At 39.0% G+C, this 22,661-nt stretch overlaps 1 protein-coding gene across 14 annotated transcripts in view; it reads right to left on the bottom strand.

The window, feature by feature from the left end:
- The window catches only part of FXR1 (FMR1 autosomal homolog 1), a 63,401-nt gene extending 51,806 nt beyond the window's left edge, over positions 1-11,595 (bottom strand). For 6 of the 14 annotated variants that reach the window (XM_070583204.1, XM_070583205.1, XM_070583209.1 and 3 more), the window contains exons 1-3: positions 11,396-11,595; positions 11,117-11,257; positions 10,696-10,785 (exon numbers count right to left, since the gene is read on the bottom strand). In XM_070583204.1, coding sequence (XP_070439305.1) covers positions 10,696-10,785; positions 11,117-11,140 — 114 coding nt within the window. In that variant the 5' untranslated portion in view covers positions 11,141-11,257; positions 11,396-11,595. Of the gene's footprint in view, positions 1-10,695; positions 11,022-11,116; positions 11,258-11,395 lie in introns of those variants that run through there. The other 8 variants (XM_008519641.2, XM_008519405.2, XM_008519712.2 and 5 more) reach the window with 3 other exon arrangements.
- Positions 11,596-22,661: the final 11,066 nt, after the last annotated feature.

Raw genomic sequence — 22,661 nt, 5'->3', positions numbered from 1 at the left:
AGGCACTCAAAGGTGTGCTAGTAGTTAAACCTACTCCTCTCCCCCAAAAATACCATAGTAAATCTTCCTGGAGCTTTTATAACAAGTAATTTAAATAATTTATAATAGACATTTTATGTTTCTGGACTGTGTATACAGTTAACAGCTATAGAAAGAACTCCTTACTAGGGAAACTGAAAAAAAAAAAAAAAAAAAAAAAACCCACCTCACTTACACCACCACAGTATAATGACTTCACTGTTAAGACTGGTCTCAGATCCACTACTTACCATGTGGTAGGTAAAACAAAAGAGGGCCCAGGGCAGTAAGGAAAGGAAAATAAGACTGGCTTTAGAAAATAAGACACACTCCTCACTGGCTTTATTTGCCCCAAAGCAAATCACAATGTCCCCCTTCAGGGACTCTCTACGGTCTTCACAGAGCACCCCAAGCTTTTTGGAGCAATTCTCAGGAGGTTCTATCAACTGTAACTGGGACCCAGCTCTCCTGGATGCTGGACGCCCTCTTCCCATCCCAATCCCAGAAGTGAGAGAGATTTGTCTAAAAAGAGCAAGTACCAAATTCCCCCACATGCAAAAACACAAAACTTTAAAATACAGGTTATCTATTTTGTGGTGCTAGCACGCGTATAAATATTCAAAAATAAGTCAACGTAGCAAATATAAAACAAATGAATAAAACACAAGAAAATCTAAAAAATTAATACAATCTGGACACAGGATGTCTTAACCAGAACTGGGAAACCTGAAGCTTTAATGTGGAAAAAATAGTTCACTACGTAAAAACTAAAACCTCTTTACAGCGAGGGATACCAGAAAGGCAACAGATAATAGATGGGGAGAGGATACTTATAATAAATGACCCCTAAGAGATTTCAAAGTGACAAAGGACACCCCAACAGGAAAATGGGCAAACAGGCAATTTATGGAAAAGCAAATCCAAATGGCCAACAAACATTAAAATTCAGAAATGGAGATCTGCAAATCCAGGTTCCTATGAAATACCCGTTTACATCCAATAGATTGGCAAAAACTAAAGATTATAAAACATTTCTGGCAAGGAGTTGACATTCATCAATGGAAGAAATGGGAAGTGTTAGGCCTTCTGGAAAATAATCTGTTAATATTTACTAGAATTAAGAAAAATTTCCCTTCCTCAAAGCTATCCCACTTTTCAAAACCTCTCCAATGAAAACACGCAGAGCAGCAAAAATCTGAGAACAAAATAAGCGTCTATTAACTGAGAAACGGCTGGACTTCATGGTAATTCTTACCACAAAATATTACACACCATTAAAAAATAAGTTACACTCCAAGTGAAAACAGCCTAACTGTAGATTACTTTTATAGAGCAACACTGAAAAGACCTACATTTGTATCTGAATGTGTATCTATGTTCCAGTCCTCGAGTAGGCAGCAAAATCTGGTACCCTGTGTACATGGCTATAAACAGGTTACCTCAATGGAGTGGGGATGAGAGAAGATCAAGTGATAAAGGGGAGCCAAGAAAATAGGAGGGGGGAAAATTACAATAAAGCAATTTTATTTATACTTTTGCATACGTGTCAAATTATACATATGTATACGCACGTACAGTAATCCCTCTTTATCCTCAGTTTTTGCTTTCCACAGCTTCAGTTACACAAGTCAACTGCAGTCCTGAAAACATTACATGGAAAATTCCAGAAACAATTTATAAGTTTTCAATTGTACGTGTTTTTTTGAGGAAGACTGGCCCTCAGTTAACATCTGTGCCCATCTTCCTCTATTTTTTTTATGAGGAAGATTGGCCCTCAATTAACATTTATCCCCATCTTCCTCTATTTTTTTAATATGTGGGACACCTGCCACAGCACGGCTTGACACGTGGTGCTAGGTCCGCACCAGGGATCCAAACCAGCAAACCGCGGGCCGCCAAAGCAGTGCATGCAAACTTAACCACTACACCTCTGGACCAGCCCCTGCAGCGTTCTAAGTAGCGTGACGAAATCTTGTACCCTCCTTGCTTGGGAAGTGAATCATGCCTTTGTCCAGCATATCCCTGCTGTATTTAGTAGCCATCTCAGTTATCAGATTGACTGCCACTGTATCACAGTGCTTGTGCACAAGCAACCCTCACTGTACTTAATAATGGCCCCAAAGTGCAAGAGCAGTGATGCTGGGAATTCAGATATGCCAAAGAAAAGTCATAAAGTGCTTCCTTTAAGTGAAAGGGTGAAAATTCTGGACTTAAGAAAAAAAATTGTATGCTGAGATTGCTAAAATCTACGGTAACTTTCATTATAATTTGTTGGTATATAATTGCTCTATTTTATTTTTAGTTGTTGTTAATCTCTTACTGTGCCTAATTTATAAGTTAAACCTTATCATAGAATGTAAGTATGGGAACTTGGAATGTATCCCCCACAGATAAGGGAGGACTACTGTATAAATTTTGAAATAAGTGAGATATATCTTGAACACTTCGTCAACCATCACTTTTTCCAAACGGTATATGTATACGTCACCACTCCCCACAGCGTTTTCAGTCTTTCATGTCGAGGGATCTCAAATCTACATTCTAAGCAACAAATTCGTTTGATGTTTACAACACCTAAAAAATCTGAGTTGTAATCTGATTTCAAAAACAAGCACAAACATTCAAGACTGCTATTGCAATCAAAAAAGTTCTTAATTTCAAACATACACCCTTTTTTTTAAAGACCTACAGAACTAAATATACAAACGGAAATCATTGCAAAATCAACAAATATTATGTCTACAAATAAAGTAGTCTGTAAATTTACTAATTACATAATACGTTACAGAAAGTACTGCACCATTATGGAATAAGTTCTATAAAGGAAAAAATTATTCAAGGCTGGGCTTCAGGGTTCATTTGTACTGAACATTTAACTGTGTTGTTTTTTTTTCCCCCCAAGATTTTAATTTTCCTTTTTCTCCCCAAAGCCCCCCAGTACATAGTTGTGTATTTTTAGTTGTGGGTCCTTCTAACTGTGGTATGCAGGGCGCCACCTCAGCATGGCCTGATGAGTGGTGCCATGTCCCCGCCCAGGATCCAAACCGGTGAAACCAAACCACTCGGCCATGGGGCCAGACTCGTAACTGTTTTAAATAAAAGAAACACAATGAGGATGATAGAATTTCATAAGAATGCATAAATATCTACTAATGTTTGCATACCAGTAATGTTCTTGGTTTGTTAATTTCACAAGCTTATAATCCAATAGCTCTCCATGAAATGGAATGACTTAGTGGTTCCAAATGGTCACCCATAACAATTACAATTTTAGTGGTTCCAAATGGCCATCCAAAACTATTATGATTTTCCTTTTGCAAAGAGTGGACACTCTATGTATTTCTACGTATGCATACAGTTCTTTGACAATATCTGAACTTCACCAGGATCAATACACAACCCCTAAAAATAAACATACATTCAGTTTGCATCAAAATCAGAAATGATGAAGTTGGTTTTGTATAAATGCAGTTATCCTAAGATTAACAACAAACCAAAGTGTGTGTGGAAGCCAAGAATGAGTAATTCACTTGTTCACTCAACAAATATGTACTGAAGGCCTACTAAGTACACATATCCAGTCACTGAAAAATTTAGGATTTGAAAACAACCTGAAAAGCTATAAAAGCAAAAACTTATGAAACAGCAAAGAAAGAAATCGTACCATGATTAATTAGCCAGAATAAGAAAGGCAGAGACAAGGGCATGAAAAATGAGATTCCTGATCCTGGAGAAATCTTGATGGGGAATGCATGTTCCTTTGTCAACAAGAACTATAAACATCAGTTATTTACTGGAGAAGACCTCCACTCATCCTCCCAAAAAACCTAAGCAAAAAATGCTGAAGCTAGAGTATGGGAGACACGTTAAAACAACTGAGATATAACACTAGTTCAATTTCGCCATGGCTTCAACCTCTTTAACATAAGAATAAATTAACATTAAAAGGATGGTTATACACAGAAATACATACACTCAGATTAACAAAACATTTTGCATTGCTTAATTTTGTTTTGCTGTAGCTGTTCTTTATGAAGATTTGGTCCTAGGAAATTTAACAGAACCATCACAACACAATTTCTTAACATCTGCTGAAGAATCTTCTAAAGCCTTTTGATACTCAAAAATACTACGTGGCAAGATTACCAAGAGGTGTCAGATCATAAGAATATCTGAATAAGAAGTTTCACAGATATGCATACATAAAGCATTTCAAATACTGCTCAAAATACCTTACATAAACAATACAAAGCTAACAACTGCGAAGAGTATAAATCAGAAGTATCCAGAACAAACTATAATTTGAGCCACATATCTAGTCTTAAAAATTTCTAATAGCCATATTAAGTAAAAAGGAACAGGCAAAATTTTAATAATAATTTCATTTACTCCAACATATCCAAAATATTATTCCAACATGTAATCAGTATTTTAAAATTGTGATGTTGTACATTCTCTTTTTCATATTAGTCTCAGAAACTCAGTATGGATTTTACAATTAAACAATTCAAACTAGCACATTTCAGCCCCATGGCTATTGTCTACCATATAGGAAAGAGCAAATTTTTGTAAAGTGAATACATAGTTCAAATCCTTTCTCCAGGAATCTTCTCAATTCAGTCCTCTTGACTTCCATTGTATTAATTAGTAATTTGTAATAACTAATCTTGTAAGTCATGTATTTGTACTTCAAAAACAGAATCACACTACAATGGTCAAACAGATCAGGCTCTCTAGAGTCTGAAAGATCAGAGTCTGAGTCTTTATGGAGCCAGATTCACTTAGCCTCAGTTTTCTCAACTGGTGGTAACACTATCTCCTTCACTGTGACTGAGAGGACCAAATCAGATAAACTCATGTAAAGTACCTACACAGTCTGATAGTCTGAGTACTCAATAAACATACTGTTATTGCTGTCACAGCTAACTAGCATCTTAGTGAACTAAATGAACCTAGCAGATTCCATGACTTGATAAAATCATTAAAAGAAATACAACTGTGGGACCAGCCCGTGGCCGAGTGGTTAAGTTCACAAACTCCGCCTCGGCGGCCCAGGGTTTCACTGGTTCGGATCCTGGGGGCAGACACGGTACCGCTCATCAGGGCATGCCGAGGTGGCATCCCACATGCCACAACTAGAAGGACCCACAGCTAAAATATACAACTATGTACTGGGGGGACCGGGGGAGAAAAAGCAGGAAAAAAAAAGACTAGCAACAGTTGTTAGCTCAGGTGCCAATCTTTAAAGAAAAACAAAATACAACTGTCTCAAACTGCAGACGAATAAACCAAGGTCTTATATATCTAGCTAGTCCAAAAATTAGGGGTCAATCATGGAATACATATTGCTCTTCCCACCACAAAAAAGCTAGTTTGTCCACATCCTTAACATTGTGGTAGAGAACTCATTTCTTGAGTTATAATCCAGTCAAGCGTCTGACCTGTCTTCCTAACTAAAATGCAAACTCACTACCCTGAGATTTCCTTTGGAAAACCTCTAATGCTATGCTAAACTACACAATTGGAAGCAAGAAGCCCTAGAGTTAAATCTCATTTCAGCCACAGTGTAATCTTGGACAAGTTACTTAATCACTATTGTCAGTTTCCTAATACGTAAAATGGGGTTAAAAACAATACGTCATGGAGTCCCTGAGAAAACAAATCAGGAATTACACATATAAACTTCACAGATATATAGTAAGTAACAGGCACTCATAGTACGCTGTTATCTTACGGAAGGCACACAAATGTTAAATGACACATAAAACATACAGGTACATACGTAAAACTACGAAAAAAAAGTATATTTTCTCTAAGTATACAGAGCCAAGGCCTTGACAATATATCGCTAGGTAGATAAGAATATTTTTTCTTTCTTTTGCTTTTCCGTTTTCAGATTTTTCATAATTATGTATTGTTCTTCTAATACAAAAACAAAACTTCACAGGAAAAGTATTTAAGTTTAATTCTAAAGAATCAAGTGGCCTTTGAAGTTAGTTAAACCTTAGTTCTTTTAAATTTTTATAAAAACTGCATTTTAAAACACGTACAGGGGCTGGTCCCGTGGCCTAGTGGTTAAGTTCGCACACTCCGCTGCAGGCGGCCCAGTGTTTCCTTGGTTCGAATCCTGGGCATGGACATGGCACTGCTCATCAAACCACGCTGAGACAGCGTCCCACATGCCACAACTAGAAGGACCCACAACGAAGAATATACAACTATGTACTGGGGGGCTTTGGGGAGAAAAAGGCAAAAAAAAATAAAATCTTTAAGAAAACACGTACAACTAAAACCATCTTTAAAGAATCTGGAACACTACGCTTTTTTAAGACTGTCCCTAATATTATTAAGACAGTTACCATCTCTTCCTCAAGAACTGATTGCCACAAAAAAAAAATCAACAATTTTTGAAAAGTCAGTACTGTCTCAGAGCACAACTCCTTTAATATAACTCTACAGGTCATCATCATCAGTGATAACAAACCTACTCCATAATTTAGTGAACCTCAAATTTCACTTTAATATTAAATTAAGCTAAAGTAATGCAGAAATTTTGGAAATATTGTACTACTTTGAAATTTGTCTTGTAGCCAATCAATTACATAGTCAAAGCAAAATCACAGAGCTCTAAAATTAATTCTATCTTCTAAAAGAGAAGGCCTGAAATTTCATTCAGCCGTCTTAGAGATTACACATTTCCTTGGAACACCATGGAAACTTTCCTCTACATGAGCCAGAAACTGAGTGACTTACTTTCAACTTCTATTTAAAATTATACTCTGCCCACAGCTTTGCAAGTTGCAATGCTATTACAAAGCTTAATATCATATACATCAGTTAAAAAGCATTTTAATGACTCCAAATGGGCACAAGGTTTTTTGGGGGGTAATGGAAATGTTCTAAAATAAGATTTTGGTAATAGTTATACAACTTTGTAAATAGACTAACAATCACAGAACGTAAATTCTATTTCAAAGCTTTCAAAAGAAAAAAAAAGGCACGTGAAGTGGCCAGTAGTATAAACCCTAAGATGCTGCGCTCCAGGTAGAAAAGCTATAAAACCAAACTTTTATATAAAATGATATCCTCCATCAAGTGCTTAATTAACATATCTTCCATCCTTTCCAATCCCCATAGATTTATAGGGTTGTAAACAGGAGCATACCAAGTTTTTCTCTCTTTAACAACTATAGATCCATGGCTAAATATATAAGGAGGAAGCAGAACAAAGAATTTAGCTTGCTACCATCTGTGTAATTATTTTTTTCCCTGCTTTTTCTCCCCAAATCCCCCCAGTACATAGTTGTGTATCTCAGCTGTGGGTCCTCCTGGTTGTGGCATGTGGGATGCTGCCTCAACGTGGCCTAATGAGCGGTGCCATGTCCGCGCCCAGGATCCGAACCAGCGAAACCCTGGGCCACCAAAGCGGAGCAGGCCATCTTAAACCACTCAGCCACGGGGCCAGCCCCTGTGTAAATATTTTTGGAAAAAAAGACTATCCTAATTTGAGGTCAAATCTTCAGCTTTTCACTGGTTCCAATTAATCTGTGAAATCAAGTTTCAGTTCCACTAGAAAATCTTTAATCAATGTCTACAGAGCACTGCCTCAAGGCATGATAATACTGGCTACTAATCCCATGACTTTGAAATTCTTCAATGGCAGTGCACATTTACAGCCAAGTGTGTGTGTCTGTGAAGATGGGGGAATGGAAGGGGAGACAAGGAGAAAAATCAGAATCACCTTTACACTGAAAACCACCAGTGAAAGAAAAAGTACTACACCAAAGTGTTAACAGCTGTTATCTCAAGGCAGCTGTTTTTTTGATAGTTTCCAAAATCCCCTCACTAACCGTGTATTACTTTTTAAATTAGAAAAAATTACTTAAAAGTAAGTTACTGCTAAGTTAAATGAAAGCAGCCAGACTCAAGACGCTACACAGTATACTGAATGATTCTACATATATGACATTCTGAAAAAAGGCAAAACTATGGGGATAGAAAATATTCTAGGGTCTGGGGGTGAGGAGAGAGGCTGACTACAAAGGAGCACGAGGAAAATTTTGAGAATGGTGTAACTATTCTCTCTCTTCATCATGTTGATGGTGGTTACACAACTTCTAGCATTTATCAAAGTTCATATAACTGTATACCAAAAAAGGTGAATTTTACTATATGCAAATGAATCTCAAAAATTTCATGCAGTTAAAAATAATAAACTGCGTGTGCAGTAAGCCAGTTTTTTCCCAAGTGGGCGGTTTGATGGGATAAAAATATGCCAGGGACTACTGAATACTTCAAACCCCTCATTTTACACAGAAGAACACAGATCCACAGAGATTTGTTCAGGAGTCCACCGCTAGATAATGACAAGCTGAGGTACAGACCTGGAATTCCAATTTGTTTAACTTCAAATGCAGGGATGGTTCCACATCACCATTCTCTCTCTGGAGTTCTGAAGACCAGAGTTTCCACAAAGTGCATGTGCCAGTGGATTATGGCAGAACACAAACTCCAAACGTTCAAGTGCAATTATTTTAGTACACACAAACGTAGCTAGCGTCCTTCCCAACTTCTGCCAAAGAATCACCTTACTCTGTTCGGTAAAAATGGTTAATGGAGTCCAAGTCTAATCAAGCAGATTTGTAAAGCATGGATAGGGACCAACAATAAACACTTCATAGCTCCAAAATGGGAGCATTTACTATAAATTGATTTTAAAAAAATACGTGAAACCAAAGTAAGATTGTAAACAACCTTTACTAAAACTTTCAAACTGATGATCTTAATGAATCTTATTAAAAAAGAAAAGAATATCTTGTATAGCTGGTGACCAACATAAATAAATAAAATATACTTGGCTAAAAAGAAATGATGTCGCCTATCTACCACTTACATACTGCAAAGTGATTTGTAAAGGCAAAATAATCCTTTTCTATTTTTCAATATGCTAGGAAAAAAAAATGCACACGTCCATTAAACAAGAACCCTACAGCCAAATAGTGAGAATTTGAAATTCTGGGGGCGGGGGGGAGTTGGGGGGGGTGGTTGATGCAAAAATGATGAACCTTTTCTACCCTAACAGGAAAAGCATGGTAAGCCCATTCTTCGTGCATTGTGCCACAACTGTATCCGCAGTGATTCAGAGACGGCAACCACTAGGTTTCAATAAGAACTGGAGTCAACGAAACGTCTACTCAAATTTCGCTTAGGTCCTTTGTCTGACACCAAGTTTTAAACCTAGACTACTGATGCAACTCGTCACGCTTTGAAACACTCCTTTCCACCAGGCAGACACTCTTTTCACTTTATGTTGACCACCTAAGGAGATTTAAACTTGTAAAAAGCTTAGGGACATCCTTTAGACGCCAACAGTGATTCCCCACTATGCTCTCACCACGTGACAGTTAAACCAAATCCACACAGCTAATGAGTAAACTAGGAAAGAAAAACAACGCTGCAAATAGGAAATCACGACCACCAAATCAAATAAAACCCCGTAGGATAAAAGGTACGCTGAAAGGAAACCCAGTGAGAATACCTCCCGCGTACGCACATTAGTCCTGTATTAGGAGAAGGCCCTCCATAAAAATAGCCAGCACTCTCAAACATTTGAGATGCTGGCTTAGCGAAAGTGATTGACAGACAACAGCTGGGGAGACTCTGTATTGATCTTATAACATCGTGGCACACTTTGGGAGAACAGGGAGAAGGAACTGTTACAAAAGCAAAACCAAACTTAAGGATTTCATTTTCAGTTCTGTGACCCCTACGCTGGAAGCTCTACTAAATTCCTCTACTCTCGAATTCCTCTTCCGTTTTCCAGCCGCGATTCCCATAGTAATGCATTTCCTTCCTCCCGATGGAAACAAACAAAAAACCTCGTGGGGGAACAAACAAAAATCAACACTTCCTTCCACAAACACTGGGTAACTAATAGAAAGAAAGTGGTCACCTCCCCACCGGTCTCTGTGATCCATTTCACATTTTAAGTCTTACTTTAACGCCTAGAACTCTGGCCTTTTCTTCCCTAATAGAGGGGCGAAGGCGCCGCCCAATTTCCCAGGCCGCAAAAATACTTCAACCTGCCCCATTTCAAGGTTTTCTAGTTTTCTTTCTTCGATCCTAACCCTCAATCCGGTCCCCGCTTCCCCTCCAGACACCGAAGTTTATTAGCGCAAAACCCCAGTACAAAGGTGAATTCCTAAGATTCCGAGACGCGCTCCCCCACGGAGCTGGGGAGGGGTCGGCGCCCGGCAGAGGCGCTCCCGCCCGGCCTGGCCGAGGGGCGGGGGAGCGGCCGCGACCACACAATCCCACCGCCGCCTCCCCGACTCCCACCGCCCGGCCAGGCCTGCTCCCGGGAGCTCCCCGCCGCCCAGCAGCGGCCCGGCTTCTCCTCCCCGGCCCGCCAAGGGCTGCGCCAGCATCCGCGAAGAAGGTCCATCAGCAGGAAAGCACAGGAGGTGTCCGGCGTGTTCTTTCAAAACATAACGGAGGCCGGGCCCCCGAGACCGTTAAACCGCGGGTGGAGGGGGGAGAAGCGAGGAACCCGGCGGCCCCGGGCTGGGGCCTGGCCGCCCTTCTCGACCCCAAACCTAACTCTCCCGGACCACCAACCCTCCCGCAAACCTACCCCAACCCCAGGCGGACCCGACAAAGCAGTCAAAGGGTCGGTACCTTGTAGAAAGCCCCGTTGGAGCCGCGAACCTCCACCGTCAGCTCCGCCATGTTGGAACCGCAAAGGCCGCTGGGAAGAGATTCTAGAAACTTTCCAACCAGAGGGGAGGAGGGGGGAGGGGCGTGCAGGCGGCAGGGGGAGGGGCGGGGAAAACAGGGCGGGGACTGGGATCCCCCGCCCCACACCCCTGGGGTCTCACCGCGCCGCGCCGACTTTCCCGGTGGGATCCCTCGGCTCCTTACATCATCGCTGGGCTCCGCCCGCCGCCGCCTACGCCCCGCTCCCTCCCGACACAATCGCCCTCCCCTCACGGACCCGCCCCTCCGTCCCCGCCTCGTGCCCGCCGCTCGCCCGCTCCAGCCAGTCGGTGCCTGCAGCCGACCTGGAGGAAACTGCCCGGCCGCCGTCTGCCGCACGCACCTGCCTTGCGCTGCGCTCGGGCATCCTCCGCTTAAACTTCTCGAAGTGCCCGCGGCCCTGGAGCAGCTTCCTCACCTGAGGAGCAGCGCCTTTGGGGATCCCATTGCCCACTGGCGCAACCTTTTGGGCGCAGGAGGGATCCTAAAAATGGACAGACTCTGTGCTCCAAATTCTTTTCGCATCGCTTTTTTTTTTTTTTTTTTTAAATCAGTGGACTTCTCTTGACTCAAATTCCACGGTTCCCCACCTCCGCACAGTTGGGCCGAGCCGCCGCCCCACCTGTTACGCCTTTAGCTGTTTAAAGGTCAACCTAAGTATTTTCAGCGCGACTTAGACGTGTGCCCAGCCTGCAGCAGAGTTTGGGTTAATTCCCTCGTTAGAAGTAGTCAGGGAAACTTAGTAGAGCCGCAGACCACGTTTCTCCCTAAGTAATGCACGCGAACTCCCACAAATGGAATCAAAGCGGAATCATCTCGTATGGCTTTTCTAACAGAACCTACACCAGTACTGTTAAGCATTATGACGAAGATCCTTTGAATGTCTATTTTAACAATACTAAAACTTTCCCAAGGCGGGGCCTTTGGAAATAATACTAGAAGGACTCTTTTATGTGTGTGTTGTATTATCATTTTGACAGAAAAACTCTAAAGAAGGATGCTTTGCCGGCGCTCTGTACTCAAGGAAATGCCCACTGACGCAGCCTTTGCGGGGAGGCGGGTCCTAGAAAGATGTACGTAACATTTGATCAGCACTTCTACATTTCCAAAGGTTAGGAAAGGAAATGAAGGCTACGAAAGTGCTCAATATGGTATTGCTATGTACAGGATGTTCTTTTGAAAATGTTGAACGTGGGGCGGGCCCGTGGCCGAGTGGTCAGGTTCTCCCTCTGGCTTTGGCTGCCCGAGATTTGAGATTTCGGTTGTTGGAATCCTGGGCCCCGACAAGGGTTAGGCCATGTTGAGGCCGGGTCCCCCATAGCATAACCAGAGGCACTCAGGGCTAGAATATACAACTACGTTCTGGGGTTGTTTGGGGAGAAGAAGAAGGGGGGAAAAAAAGAAGATTGGCAATCGTTGTTAGCTCAGGTGCCAATCTTTAAAAAAGAAAAATGTTGATCATGGTGAGGAAAATGTAAATAGCCATCACGTGAAAAAAAAACTAAATACCCATTAATGAGTAATAGCCACCACTTATTAAGAGCTTTATCTGTCCAACGTTTTACTATCTTATTCTGATCCTTCAGAAGTATAATGCCCTGCTTTTCTTTTTTTAACAGCTTTATTGACATAATTCACATACCATATAATTCATCCATTTAAAGTGTACAGTCAGTGGTTTTTAGTATGTTCACAGAGTTGTGCAACCATTACCACAATCAATTTTAGAACATTTTCATTACTCCAAAAAGAAACCCAGTCCCTGTTGGCAGTCTTTCCCCATTTCACCCCAAACCCCCAGGCCCTAGACCGCCACTAATGTACTTTCTGTCTCTATAGATTTGCCTAGTCTAGACGTTTAAGATTAATGGAATCAAACAATATGTGGTCTTTTATGACTGGCTTCTTTCAGTTAGCATAGCATTTTCAAGGTTCATCCATGTTGTAGCGTGTATCACTACTCATTTTTATTGTCAAATATACCATTGTATGGATATGCCACATCATTTTATTTATTCATTCATCCATTGATAGACATTTGGGTCATTTCTACTTTTTTGGTTGTTAAGAATAATGCTCCTGTGGAGATTCCTGTACAAGCTCTTGTATAGACACATGTGTGGTTTCATGTCTCTTGAGTATATACCTAGAATTGGAATTGATGACTCATATGGTAACTCTGTTTAACCTTTTGAGGAATTGCCAGACTCTTCCAAAGTGGTGCCGCTATGTGCATTCCCGCTAGCAATGTATGAGGGTCCTAGTTTGCATCATGGGTTTTTCTTTCTTCCTTCCTTCCTTTCTCTCTCTTTCTCTCTGTCTCTCTCTGTCTCTGTTTCACTCTCTCTTTCTTTCTTTTATTTGTTTTGGCCTTCAGTGTATTGTTTGGTTTTGTCTCTCAATGTGAGTGACTTTGGGTAGGGCTTCAAAAGTTCCATTTTGGATACAGGCCAAAGCATTTCCATATTATCTGAACTTTGAAGAATAAAGATTGGTCCTTTTCAGGCCTTGCATACTAAAAACATTTGATTTTGGACCCTTCCCCCTTCCCACTAACACTTTACTATTCCTGCTAGGTAGACCTCTTGATTTCCATTCAGCAATTGAGATTTGTAGCAACCAGTCAGTTATCTAAGATCACACATGTTCTAAATAGCAGAACTAAGATTTAAGCCCTCTCCTTTCCATTTCCAGAGCCCACATCAATGATCCTGTTTGCTGCTCCCATGTTATATTCAAGATGGAATATTACACAAACTTTTAAAATTTTGATGTTGGAGCCTGCCCTGTGGTGTAGTAATTAAGTTTGGTGCACTCCACTTCAACAGCCCAGATTCATGGGTTCAGATCCCAGGTGCAGACCTACACCACTCATCAGCCATGCTATGACAGTGACTCACATGTAAAGTGGAGGATAGTTGGCACAGATGTTAGCTCGGGGCTAATCTTCCTCAGCAAAAAAGAATAAAAATTTTGATGTAGATCTATTTTCATCGTCTTGAAAAGATTATATCTTAATAAAACTATGGGAAAAAGTCAAAATAAAATTTCTTAAAAAAGGGAAAGTAAAACAGCATACATAATCACATAAAATATTTTATGTGTGTGTACAGAGAGAGAGAAAGAGAGAAAAAGTCTGGAAGTGTATATTTCTAAAAGGTAGACCTATGGTTGACATAAATTTTATGATTTCTGTATTTTTTGCACTGTCTGAATTTTTTAGAATGAACACATCACTTGATTCTCAAAAAAAAATATTTTCATTTTTTAAACACTGTACTATAGAATATTCTGCAGCCATTAGAGATGAAGTTTTAGAATAATATTGATAGGAGAAAACATCTTTCTTTTTTTTTTTGAGGAAGATTAGCCCTGAGCTAACATCTGCTGCCAATCCTCCTCTTTTTGCTGAGGAAGACTGGCCCTGAGCGAACATCCATGCCCATCTTCCTCTACTTTATATGTGGGACGCCTACCACAGCATGGCTTGCCAAGCAGTGCCATGTCCACACCTGGGATCCAAACTGACAAACCCCGGCCACCAAAGCAGAACGTGTGCACTTAACTGCTACACCACGGGGCCAGCCCCCAGAAAACATCTTAATGTAACTATAAAAAGAAGACTGCCAAATAATATATGTGGAATCAGTTCTGTACAGAAAATATATTGTAAAGGTTTTTACCAAACTATTAACAGTGGTTATCTTAGGCAATGGCATCACGAATTATTACTTTTCTTCATGTTTTCCAAGTTTTCTGCATTGAAAAATAATATGTTTTTAATTTAAAAAATTTGTACATTACATAGGAAATGGTTCTTTAAAAATACAATTAAACCCATGCAGGGCCAGCCACGTGGCCAAGTGGTTGCGTTCGCAGGCTCCGCTTTGGAGGCCCAGGGTTTCACTGGTTTGGATCCTGGGCCCAGACATGGCACTGCTCCTCAAGCCATGCTGAGGCAGCATCCTACATGCCACAACTAGAAGGACCTACAAGTAGAATGTACAACTATATACTGGGGACCTTTGGGGAGAAGAAGAGGAAGAAGAAAAAAATGAAGATTGGCAACAGATGTTAGCTCAGGTGCCAATCTTTAAAAAAAAAACCTAAAGAATTATACACACACATAATGAAACCTTGTATACAAGGCTCCTGGAACACTAAGAACTTAAACTTAAGATTTTGATCAATTTTGCGGTGCTATATTTAGTTTGAGTTGTCTTAATGAAATGTGATATGGAAACATGCTATCATCATTTTAAATCTTCTCAACATAGTGCCCTTGAAAATAATTTTGACTGAATTGAGACTATAGGAGTTTTCCTTCCTCAAGAAACAGATTTGGAAAGTCTAAAATAACTTTTAATATTTCAGTCAACAATTTCCAAAACAAACTGTGTTCTATTTTATAAATAATTAATGAAAGACTCATGAGTCACAATTTAAAATATTTCAACTTTTGTTCCATAGGCATCTTTGATTTTTTTATCACAATGCATTATCAGACATTAAGGATAAGAATTAACCTTAAAGAAATTTACATTAGATAAGGAAAAAAGTTCTGTATGTATGGTGATGGACGTTAACTAGACTTATTGTGATCATTTTGCAACATATACAAATATAGAATCATTATGTTCTACGCCTGATACTAATATAATGTATGTCCATTATACCTCAATTTAAAAACAAAAAAGGAAAATTACATTAAACCCAAATAGTGAGTTCAATTGTCTTGATATTGTAAAGAGTCCCTCAATTTATTTCTTATGATATAGGCAACACAGGGTGAAGGAAGGAGGAAAGAAATCATACTGGTTTTATTTTGCAAGTAAAAAACTGAGCCTCATTCCTCCCTATACCCTAACCTAATGTGAGGTTGAACTTAAAGCAGGAAGGACTAGAGCACATGCCCTCTTGAAGCATAATTAATCAGATTGAGAGCATGGACTCTGAATATGGGTTGCCCATTGAAGTGCATCTGTGTCATTTTCTAGTTTGGACTATATATGAGCGAAAAAGAAATTTTTATTTTTAAGATTTTATTTTTCCTTTTTCTCCCCAAAGCCCCCTTGTATATAGTTGCATATTTTTTTAGCTGTGGTTCCTTCTAGTTGTGGCATGTGGGATGCCGCCTCAGCATGGCTTGATAAGTGGTGCCATGTCGGTGCCCAGGATCCAAACCAGCGAAACCCTGGGCCATGAGAGCAGAGCGCGCGAACTTAACCACTCAGCCACGGGGCCGGCCCCCAGAAATTTTCATTAATGTTAAGCCACAAAGATTTGAGGGTTGTTTAATATAGCAGTTAGCATTAATTGATCTGTCAAATGCATATGCCTACTTTACTACTTACATCAAAATGAATTCCAACTGGAACAAAAATTTAAATGTAAAAGTAATCATGAAAATACTACAAGTAAATATGGGTAACTATTAAACTGTTGTTTAATTGTTTCTACCATAACAAAACACCCAGAAGCCAGTGAGGAAAGACTTCTAAATTTGAATACATAAACATTTAAAACTTCTCAAAGGAAAAAATATTACCATAAACAAAGTCAAAAGATAGGCTGGAGAAAAATGGCTAAATTCCTTGCTAAACAAAGATCTCTTGCAAATCATAAGGAAACACAAATAATCGTGTAGAAAAATGGACAAAGGACATGCACAGTTAATGTAAAATTAAATATAAATGTTCAATAAGCACAGTAAAAATGCTCACAACTGAAACTCTCAACAAATGAAAAACATATTAATAAATCATTTAGATATCACATTTTCCCTCTCTGAATGATAAAGATTTAAAAATTTGGTGAAACAAGTGTCAGAAAAAATTTCGAAAACAGCCATATTGATACACAAATATGTAAATTGGTTCAACCTCTTTAGAAACATATTTTTCAATGGTATCAACATTAAAATTAATCCATATAAGCCAGCAATTCACTTGATAGGAATTTATCCTACAGATATACTCAATAAGGTTGCAAAATTGTTCATAAGGATTTTTCATTGATGGAAGAAACTCAATCACAATTAAGAAAAAAAAATAAAAGAGGAAAGGAAATAAAAACCAGAAAGAGCCTAAATTAACCCTAAAGAAACAAATTTATCCGTAAAATTGCATAATATGCATCCATTAAAAGGAATGGGATAGAGCCAGAGTTCCCAAGTTGTGCACCAACAGGCAGTGAATTCTCAGGGGTGCCTCAGGATATTTTACATTTGTGAGATAAACATAGGGATTCTTGATATCTGTAGGACGTCGTGCACACTGCTATCTTAAAATAGTTCACAATTTCAATATTAGATCATGCTACATTCCACTTGATGATTTCATATCTTCCTAAGCATGCGTTTTCAGCAATTGATGTAACAAAAAGCAAAAATCAATGTGGAACAGGAAATGAGAGGAGTAATGTCCACTGTGATTCCAAGAGAGGTGTGTAGTGACCAATGGGTATGCATTAGTGTTCCCATTAGTAAGGAATTGTGTTACTTAAGAATGAGATTAGGGGGCCGGCTGGTGGCTCTGGTTAAGCGGGAAGGTTCTGTTTCGGCGGCCCAGTGTTCACCGGTTCAGATCCCCAGTGCGGACATGGAAGCACTTGGCAAGCCATGCTGTGGTAGGTGTCCCACGTGTAAAGCAGAGGAAGATGGACACGGATGTTAGCTCAGGGCCAGTCTTCCTCAGCAAAAAGAGGAGGATTGGCAGCAGATGTTAGCTCAGGGCTAATCGTCCTCAAAAAAAAAAAAAAAGAATGAAATTAAAATCTTTTTTCTACTAGTTTACATTTACTCATTTTTCACAGCTATCAAATTGTTAGGATATAAATACTTCTTAAGTTTTTTAGATCTAACTACTTAGTAAACACAATCATTAGGTATTCATTCGGGCAGTGTACTGAGTACTGAAATGCTGAGGATGCTATGAACCAAGAAGGTTTGGGAACCTTTGAAGTAGAAATAGATCTATATGTGGAAATAGGGAAAGCTCTTCCATAATATATTATTAGGAGAAATAAGCTGCAGAACAGTTTATTTCTGGAGGAGAGGGGGAAGAATTGGTTTCTTTTATACATTTTTTTGTTACTTTTTTCTTTCGTGCATGTATTTTTTAAAAAGTAAAATTTTTTAAATAAAGTGTCATTTTTCCCAAAAAAACAATAATCAATCATCAAGATTCTCACCTAGGTATGGTAAGGTATTTAAAATTTGTGTTATTTTTCTATTGCTTCATAAAAAACAAATTACCACAGCTTTAGAGGTTTAAAACACCACACATTATCTTTTCAGGGTATATGTTATACCACACCCTCTCTAATTTGGGTGGATCTCCTCTAATCAATTGAGGCCTCAAGAGAAAAGACTGAGGTCTCTCCAAAAGGAAGGAATTCAGATTCAAGACTGTAACACGACTATTGCCAGGACTTCCAGCCTGCAGGCCTATCCTGCAGATTTCAGACTTGCCAGCCCTCACTATTGTGTGAGCCAATTCCTTAAAATAAATCTAGCTCTCAAGCCCTAGAAATTTCCTGGGTGATAGGAGTGTCTTTTGTTATTTATAAGAAGTCTTTTGAGCACACCTGAGTTTATGCTAATGGGGTGATTTAAGGTGGAGGCCCCTAGATAGCCTCAGGTTGGGGCTGGTCACCAGAAAGATCAAGGAATTAGGATTAGGCTAGTGGGATTTTCAGCCCCACCTCTGACCTGGGCTGGAAATTAAAACTCTATAAACTATTGAACAATGAGATTTGATGTGCTGCTGGGTGGGTGAACACGTGCACATGCTGGGAGGGTGGTATTCCCTAATTCCATAGCGACAGAAGCTCCTGCCCTTGCACCTTTCTGGTGTCTCTGAGAAACTGGGAAGCACAGCTTTAACCAGCCAACCTCTCTCTAGTCTATTTATTTATTTATTCATTCATTCTTCTACCCATTCGTTCATCTGATTTATGGAAAGCACTTACAAGAAGGCCAGGCACATAGTAAACAGTAAAGTGGTGACTGTGTCATTTTTACTTTTTATGTTTTAAATAATTGCTAATAGCATATGCCCAATGCTAGGTGTGGTAGAGGGGAATACAAAGAAAAATCAGACTGATCTCTATTTATAATCTGGGGGTTGAGGTAGAAAGAAGCCCCATAAATAAGCAATGACAATTCAACAAACTATACAGTATTACAACTCTGCCCCGTGGAAGATGGGCATTCAAAGAAAGAATGCCAATTCTGTGCTGAGAAGTCAGTGTGCCTCCACAGGGCAGAAGACAATTTAGTGGCATCTTCAAGAAACTGTAGTTTGTCATGTAGTCAAGGAAGAAGACATTCCAAACCTAAGAACAACATGAAAAATGACCAAAAGTATGAAAAAGAAAAATTCAGCCCAGTTGAAGCTTTTTATGCTGTTCACATAGAATTTAGGACTTCTATTTTATTGTATCAGATCACTTAATTGTAACATTTTGCACTCATTTTCTACTGATCTGTAAGCTCTTTGACAAAAGTTTTTTTTTATAGCTAACTATACATGATATTTAATAAATATTTAAAGAATGGATGAATGGATTTTGGATCCAAGTGGGAAGAATACTATAAGCTACATTAAGAGGTTTGAAAGTAGTGTATTTCTGAAAGGTAGCTGTAACGTAAAGAGTAAGGACTCCAGAGTCAGTGGAGAGGGAGGAGGGCGAAAGGGGTGATTAGGCACGCCTGTGAGGTGATGGATTGTAATTAGTCTTTGGGTGGTGAACATGATGTAATCTACACAGAATTCGAAATATATTACGATATACACCTGAAAGTTCAAAAAAAGTTGAAATATAATAATGTACACCTGAAATTTATATAATGTTATAAATCAATGTGACCTCAATAAAAAAAAAAAAGAAAGAAAAAGGACTCCAGAGTCAAACTGCTGGCTCTGCCACTTACTAGCTGTAACCTTGGGCAAATCATTTAACCTCTCTGTGCCTTTGTTTTCTCCTTTGTAAAATCGAGATGAAAATAGTGGCTACTCCAAAAGAGCTGAAGTGAGGGTTAAATGAAATAAAATATATAAAGTACTTAGAAGAATGCCTGGTATATATCTGGTGTTCAGTAAGTGAGGGTGATGGTGTCAGATAATGAATCAAGCCATCACAAGTTTCGAAGTAAGGAAATCATTTGGCCATGTTTGGGTTTTAGACAGAGAATTTTTATCAGTAGAGAGGAAGAACGATTTAAAAATCATAATAGAGAAGGCAGAAACCAGTTAAAAGCCTATTGCAAGCATAAAGAAGAGATAAGTAGAACCTGAAGGAAGGTAATGAGAGTAGAGAAAAAGAAAATTGAGATATTTAAAATGTTGAAGCAATGGGACTTAGTAGCTAGGGATATGATGAACGATGAAGAGAGCCTCAAGGATAAATTGAAGTTTTTATTTGGACAATTGGGTACATAATGACGCCATTAATTTAGAACATAGGGGAAGATTTGTGGAGGGAGATGAGTTCTGTGTGGGAAATACTGCATTTGAGGTGTCTTCAAAACATTCGGTGAAGATTTGAGTAGATGTGTAGGGTGGAGATTAAGTTTTGGGAGTCTGTGGTGCAAATTTAGCATTTAAGATCAGTAAAGCATATGAGATTTCCTAGGGAAAGTTTATAAGAGAAAGTAGAATAAGAGTAAACACAATTTGTAGACGGGACTATTTGGGAAAAAGAAGCTATATGGTGTCATTTACAGAGCAGAAGAGAATTATTATCTTATTAATATAGACTATAGTGTTTAATAATAATATTAATAAAAGATATACAGCAAAGCATCTGACTAATATAAACTAGACATAAACTTGCCTAGAGCAAAGATTTATTTCTGCTTCTGCACAACATTGTCTTGCTTAGTACTCAATATATTGAGGCTCTAAATGTGAATGAATGCATAAGATAAGAATAATAAAAATAAATACCTAATCCATGTAACAACATGGAAAATGCTTAACAATAAATGAATAAAAAATAAAGCAGAATGTAAAAGTTGATCTGCACAATGATTCTAACTACGTAAAATTTATATATGCAAGTAGATAAGAATAAGACAAGAGCTTAAATACATGAAAATAGTTTAATTTGTTAGGGTGATTGGAATGCTGCTTTTTTCCCACATTTATTTGGAGTACCATTCATAATGTAACTTAATGAGAAAGAGAACTGTTGAAGCATATTTGACAAGAAAGCAAGAGAACTGCTCTCTATGGCAGACCTGATTCTATGTGGTTTCCTTAAGATAGTCAATTCACCTCTCTTAGGGAGGGCGATCATGCTGAAATCTGAAAAGATGATTTCAAATATAACCAGGGAGAATGGGGACAGTAGTAAAGATGACAGTCTGCTAGTCAGAAGAAAAAGATTATGCAAAGGTCCCCAAAGAGTAGAATGACAGTAGCATAGAGTACTGTAGCAAGAGATTACCTTAGCTAGAGGTCTCTGACAAATAACTAAGGGGTTTAAATTTTATCCTAAGGACAACGGGAACGCAATAAGGGTAGAAGAGAGCAAAGGTGTGGCTTTCCCAAGAATAGAAGCTCATGCTAGAAAGCATATGAGTTCATCAAAACATGGAGCTTAGAGCAGAGACTATCACAAAATAGCTGTTCACGTGACTTGCCTGGCCAGGTGACCTTAGGAAAATTCTCAACTTCATTAGGTATGAAAGACTGAAAATAGATGATCTCAAATTCTTATCATCTAGGGGCTGTGATCAACCCTCTAAAAACTTACTCACCTCCATATTTCTCTGAATGTTTTCCAGAACGTGCATAGAAAATTATGGGCCTCCTTATTCTAGAGTTCTTTGCTATCAGTTCTTCTTTTAATATTATTAGTAAATTATATTTGCCTCTTTTTATCTTTTATTTATTTGTTTATTTTATTTTGGTATTTTTGAGGATGATTACCCCTGAGCTAACATCTGCCGCCAATCCTCCTCTTTTTGCTGAGGAATGCTGGCCCTGAGCTAACATCCGTGCCCATCTTCCTCTACTTTATATGTGGGACGGCTACCACAGCATGGCTTGCCAAGTGGTACCATGTCCATACCCGGGTCCGAACTGGTGAACCGCGCACCGCCAAAGCAGAACGTGCAAACTTATCTGCTGCACTACTGGGCAAGCCCAACCTCTTTTTAAATAAATTTTTAATTTTGGAATAATTTTAAATTTACAGAAAAGTTACAAGGTTAGTACAGAGAGTTTCCATATACGCTTCACCTTGCTTCCCCTCATGTTAACATCTTACATTACCATCATACATTTGTTAAAAACCAAGAAGCTGACATTGGTATATTGCTATTAACTAAACTCCAGATTTTACTCAAATTTCACCAGTTTTTCCACTAATATTCTTTTTGTGTTCCACAATCTAGTCCAGGATACCAAATTGCATACAGTTGTCACGTCTCCCTTGTCTCTTCTGGTCTATGATAGTTTCTCAGTCTTTCTTTGTTTTTCATGACCTTGACAGTTTTGAGAAGTTCTGGTGAGATATTTTTTAGGGTGCCCCTCAATTTGGATTTGTCTGATGATTTTCTCATGATTAGACTAGAGTTATGGATTTGGGGAAAGAATACCACAGGGGTGAAGAGTCCTCATCATGTTATATCACAAGGAACAATGCCATCAACATGACTCATTATTGTTGATACTAACCTTGATCACTTGGTTAAGTTAGCATTTTCCAGATTTCTCCACTCCTGTTGTTCCTTATTCATACTGTATTCTTCGGAAGTCAGTAAATCCAACCAACATTCAAGGCAAGGGGTGGAGGGAGAGTGGAGAAGGAGAGGTGGGATTAAGCTCCACTTCCAGGAGGGGAGAGTATCTGCACATATTATTTCGAATTCTTCAGTG

This window comes from Equus przewalskii, chromosome 18 (assembly GCF_037783145.1).
Source record: "Equus przewalskii isolate Varuska chromosome 18, EquPr2, whole genome shotgun sequence".
Taxonomy (NCBI): domain Eukaryota; kingdom Metazoa; phylum Chordata; class Mammalia; order Perissodactyla; family Equidae; genus Equus; species Equus przewalskii.
The sequence above is the reverse complement of the archived record's forward strand: the minus strand, read 5'-3'. Positions and strand labels throughout refer to the sequence as shown.